Source organism: Mus pahari, chromosome 4, assembly GCF_900095145.1.
Source record: "Mus pahari chromosome 4, PAHARI_EIJ_v1.1, whole genome shotgun sequence".
Taxonomy (NCBI): domain Eukaryota; kingdom Metazoa; phylum Chordata; class Mammalia; order Rodentia; family Muridae; genus Mus; species Mus pahari.
The window spans coordinates 78816157-78821925 of NC_034593.1; the positions used below are offsets into that span (position 1 = coordinate 78816157).

The 5769-nt window shown below is 44.6% G+C and overlaps 1 protein-coding gene and 1 pseudogene across 2 annotated transcripts in view; both read right to left on the reverse strand.

Annotated features, from left to right (window-relative positions):
• Positions 1-475: 475 nt before the first annotated feature.
• The window catches only part of Tsacc (TSSK6 activating cochaperone), an 8077-nt gene continuing 2783 nt past the window's right edge, over positions 476-5769 (reverse strand). For both annotated transcript variants that reach the window (XM_029538121.1, XM_029538120.1), the window contains exons 3-4: positions 5210-5329; positions 476-708 (exon numbers count right to left, since the gene is read on the reverse strand). In XM_029538121.1, the coding sequence (XP_029393981.1) occupies positions 476-708; positions 5210-5329 (353 nt within the window). The remainder of the gene's footprint in view (positions 709-5209; positions 5330-5769) is intronic.
• On the reverse strand, positions 2901-3056 carry LOC110320464 (annotated as a pseudogene).

Here is a 5769-nt window from a genome sequence, read left to right on the forward strand (position 1 = left end):
TATATATATATATATATATATATATATATATATATATATATATACACACACACACACACACACACACACACACATATTCCTACCGTATTGGTTCTGTTCCTCTTGAGAACAGCAACATACATCTCACACACACACACACACACACACACACACACACACACACACACACACACACACCTACCCTATTGGTTCTGTTCCTCTTGAGAACAGTTACATGGTGTTTATCCCCAAGTGCCTGTGCAATGATTTATACTCAGTAGGCACCTATTAGAAATGTGTAAACTAATCATGTGTAGAATATACATGCTTGTGGCTATGAGTGTTACTCAGTGGCTTGGCATATGTTTAACATGCAGAAGGCACTGGGTTCAGTGCCTGAGCACACACATACAGAATATAATGCCCAGATTCCGCCAGTGGCTCTTGAAAAGAGAGAAAAGGAAGCAGACTCAGATCCACGTCTTTGTTCCACAGCTCATTTATGGAACTGGGGCAGGTGATTTAACAGCAGTTTGCAACATAAGCCAGGGAGCGAGCAGTTCTTGCTCTCCCTCCCAGAACCTGGCTGTGAGAGAGATGCCTGCAAGTTTTCCAAAATAGCTATCTGTCGTTGAGCAAGCTGGGTCTGGAGCTGGAGGTTGGCGTACATGCACTCGAGGAGTCCTAGGCATTCCTTGGGCTTCTGACCAGCTCCTGAAGGAAGTGGGGCTGCAAAGAGACAAAGGAAAGAGGCGTTGTAACGGCAGTGAGTTCGGAGGGACTCCATAAGAGCACAGGTCTCCCCAGCTACAGCCTGACCCAGACGCACATGTGCAGGCACTCACTTTCTCAAAGGCTTACCTCCCAATTCTGTCTTAATGTGAAACCAGTCACTGCAGCTCACCCCTCCCTGCTCTGCTTCTCCTGCAGTGTTTATGGTCATCTGCATACTCAGGTCCAGCTCATGTCTGTGTAAATTCCCTGCTCGATTGAGTGTATCCTGCAGGCAAGCATGGACTTTTGTCTCATCTACTCTAGTATCTCTGGCATCTAGAGGATCCCCTGTATGTATTTAAAACATTTTAAAAATTGGGCGTGGTGGCACATGCCTCCCAACGGTGGGAGACAGAGGCAGGTGGGTCTCTATGAATTCAAGGCAAGCCTGATCTACATAGTGAAGTTCCTGGACAGGCAGAGCTACATAGTGAGACCAAGTCTTAAAAAACAAACAAACAAGGAAGCCGGGTATGGTGGCACACGCCTTTAATCCCAGCACTTGGGAGGCAGAGGCAGGTGGATTTCTGAGTTCGAGGCCAGCCTGGTTTACAGAGTGAATTCCAGGACAGCCAGGGATACACAGAGAAACCCTGTCTCGAAAACCACCCCCCCACAAAAAAAAAAGAAAACAAGGGGGCTAGAGAGATGGCTCAGTAGTTAAAAAACATTGACTGCTATTCTAGTGGTCCTGAGTTCAATTCCCAGCAACCACATGGTGGCTTACAACCATCTGAAATGGGATCTGATGCCCTCTTCTGGTGTGTCTGAAGACAGTTACAGTGTACTCATATAAATAAAATGAATACATCTTTTTTAAAAAGAGAAAACAACAATAAACTTTGGCTGGAAGATGATTCAATGAATAAAAGCACTGGATGCGCTTGCAGAGCTCCAGGGTTCAGTTCCTAGAGCCTAGATGGTGGCTCCCAGATGCCACACTTAGAGGGTCTAATGTCTTCCTCTAGCCTCCAGACGTCATATGCATGTGGTGTACAATACTCGTGTGGTGTGGGCAGAACACTCATACACATAAAAATCTATATTTAGCCTGGCAATGGTGGCACACACCTTTAATCCAAGAACATGGGAGGCAGAGGCAGGTGGATTTCTGAGTTCGAGGCCAGCCTGGTCTACAGAGTGAGTTCTAGGACAGCCAGGGCTACACAGAGAAACCCTATCTCAGAAAACCAAAAGGGGAAACACACACACACACACACACACTACCTGGGGTTTGGCTATTCCAGGCTACATCCCTTTTTAAAAATATTTTCTTTTCATTTCTTTTTTGTTTGTTTGTTTGTTTTAAGGTTCTATATTTTATTACTGGACAAACATCCTAATTTAAGACAAGAGCAAGTCTCCAAGTTAAAAATGTTGAAATCCATCTGGTAGGACCGATTAATGACAATTCAGTATAAACCCTCAGTCTTGCTGAAGGGAAATGAAATTTAAGGCCTAGGATTCATGTAACTTTAAAAGAAAATTGCGTAAATTCAAGGTTCAAATAATATAAGACAAATAGAGCAGCATTAGGAACTTGAAGGCCTGGAGCAGATCCAGGCATGCTCAGGCAGACAAACCCATAGGCCCTTTGTGGTAAACAAGTCCTGGTAGGCCTTGAAGGCCAGGAGTTGGAACTCTTATAAAAACAAGCACCAGTATGTCCAGGCAAACCCCTTGGTAAGGCAAGGTCAAGTTGACTGGGAATGGCGATAAAATAGAGAAAAAAAATACAAAAACTGGTCTGAGTTATTTTGACTGATTCATCGTCCATCTGGTGGCCAAGGTCATGCTGACCCAGTCACAAGCCACTATCCCAGACCCCTCCCTGGAATTGCTGATGCTATAATCTGCATGTATTATTCTACTGACTTGTAATCAAGCCAATTGTGTGATGCTGTGCCAAGTTCTCCAAAAATTCCTCCAACCCTCTCCCTATAATGCCCTATAAAAACCCCTAGCTTTTGAGCCTCAGGGTCAATTCCTCTACTTCCTGCATGAGGTATGCATTGGCCTGGAGCTCCACCATTAAACTGCCTCATGCTTTTGCAACAAGATGGTCTCTCTTGTGTTTTTTGGGACATCCTGACTCCTGTGACCTGGGGTTCCCGTGAGAGGGTCCTACATTGCCACTGTGTGAATCCTTACAGACCCAGCTTTGTTCTCCTCCAGTGTCTTCTCTTGGAGTTGAACCTGACTTTGTTACCACTTTTCACCCGGATGCACTGAGGAATGGGATGATTTTGCTTTTGTTTCTTGGCCAGGAATCGCTAGATTCTGAAAGTCTTGTGAGAAGACATGGCAAGAAGCCGAATCAGGCATAGTGCGCATGATGGTGGAAGAAAGAAGAGCTTCTTTTCATTTCTTTTTTCTTTTTCATTTTATTCTATTTTATGTGCATTGTGTTTTGCCTGCATGTCCATCTGTGTGAAGATATCAGATCTCCTGGAACTGGAGTTACAGACAGTTGTGAGCTGCCTGTCTGAATTGTGAGCTGAGTTGTGATTGCTGGGAATTGAACACCAGTCCTCTGGAAGAGCAGCCAGCTCTCTTAACCACTGAGCCATCTCTCCACCTGCTTTGGGGGTGGGGGTTGAGATAGTCTCAAGTAGCCACATAGCTCAAGCTGGCCTTCATCTAAATGAGAACAGCCAGCTTTTTTTTTTTTTTTTTTTAATTTATTATATGAATGCTCTGCTGCATATACAACTGCATGCCAGAAGAGGGGATCAGACTCCCTTAGAGATGGTTGTGAGCTACCATGTGGTTGCTGGGAATTGAACTCAGGTCCTCTGGAAGAACAGTCAGTGCTCTTAACCACTGAGCCATCTCTTCAGCCTGATAGCCAGCATTTTTTATTTTCTTATTTTTTATTTTTTTTTTTTTTTGGTTTTTCGAGACAGGGTTTTGTTTTTTGTTTTTTGTTTTGTTTTGTTTTTCGAGACAGGGTTTCTCTGTATAGCCCTGGCTGTCCTGGAACTCTGTAGACCAGGCTGCCCTCGAACTCGGAAATCCGCCTGCCTCTGCCTCCCAAGTGCTGGGATTAAAGGTGTACACCACCACTGCCTGGCCAGCTTTTTTAAAAAACAAACAACTTTTTGTTTTGGAATTTTTTTTAAAGAGTTATTTATGGGTATGGGTGTTTTACTTACATACTTGTCTGTGTACCATGTACATACAGTGCCTCTAGAGGCCAAAAGAGGATGTTAAATCCTTTGGAACTGTAATTACAAAATGGTTGTTAGCTGCCATGATGTAGGGTCTAGGAATTGGACTCTGTCTTCTCAACCAGCCAGTGCTCTTACCTGCTGAGCCCCTCTCCATCTCCAGCTCTGAGGATGGCCTTCTTGAGCCACTCTCTTCCAAGTGCTGGCCTAACAGGTGAGCGTCACATTTGAGCCACTCTCTTCCAAGTGCTGGCCTAACAGATGTGTGCCACATTTGAGCCACTCTCTTCCAAGTGCTGGCCTAACAGATGTGTGTCACATTTGAGCCACTCTCTTCCAAGTGCTGGCCTAACAGATGTGTGTCACATTTGAGCCACTCTCTTCCAAGTGCCGGCCTAACAGGTGAGTGTCACATTTGGCTGCCAGGCTTTTATTAAGAAAATGTTTTGTTGTTGTTCCTGTTTTTATTTGTTTTCAGATTTTTTTCATTTTATGTGTTTGAGTGTTTTACCTGCATGTCTGTCTGTCTGTGTACCGTGCTCACATCTGATGGCCAAGGAGGTCAGAAGAGGACTTTGAATCTCCTGGCACTGGAGTTACCGATGGTTGTGAGCCACTTGTGGGTTCTAGAAATCTAACCCAGGTCCACTGCAAGACAGATACATGCTCTTCTCTTGTTTGTTTTTGTTTTTCAGACAGGGTTTCTCTGTGTAGCCCTGTCCACCCTGGAACTTGCTTTGTAGACCAGGCTAGCCTTGAACTCAGAAATTCATCTGGCTCTGCCTCCTAAGTGCTGGGACTAAAGGCACCACCACCACCCAACACTTGTTTTCTTTTTAAGACAAGGTCTCACTATGTATCTTTGGGTGGTCTGGAATTCAAGATGTAGACCAGGCTGGTCTTGATCTTACAGACATCTACTTAAGTCTTTGAAAACTTGATAGAGCCAGGCATGATGCTGTATGTCAGTAATTCTCAGGATGATGAGTCAGGAAGCAAGTCTGAGTTCCTGAGTGAGACCCAGGCTATAGAATAACAACAAAATAAGAAAAAAATGGAGTCAGGGTCTCATATAGCCCATGCTGGCCTTGAGCACTCTACATAGTTGAGGATAACCTTGAACTCTTTCGGATCCTCCTGCCTCCACATCCCACGCGTATGCCACTGGATCCCGTTTGTGTGGCTCTGGCCTTGTGCACATCAGAGAAGCACTCTACCAGTTCAGCTAGACTCCCAGCCTGAAAACAGTGGCTGGGTCTGCTTGGGAAGCCTTCCCACAGCCTTACCTGAAGGCAGCTTTGTCTGGATGGTCAAGAAATTAGCTGGTGTGTAATTTGCTGGAAGATTAATATAACTGGGGGAGGATTTTGCTGGACAAAGACACGCAACGTTATCTTCCTCTTTGCCTGAAAAATCAGGTGAGTACATCAAAACTCATTCTAACAAGGGTTAGCCTGCTTTCCCCTACCCTATTTCTCTTGCTGTTTCTCCTCTTTTCATAGTAAGTCAATAACCCAGGCTGGCCTTGACCCTAAGACCCTCTTGCCTCAGCCTCTCAACCGTGGGATTGCAGGAATAAGACTGTCTTTCAAATTAAATCACTGCGACTGGCCTAGGAAAGCAGAGCCAGGGCCCCACCCAAGTCTCTTGTGTCAGGAAAATAAACATAGAAAACAGAAACCAATATGAGTTAGGGAAAACCAGGAGGGACAAGCATAAAATCTAATATTCTTCTTTGATATGCACTGCATGTTGTACTAGACACTGAGAAATACAGGTGAGACATGTATAACATAATGTCAACTACTCATTATCAATTCAGGGAGGCAAATTGAGTCAGATGAAA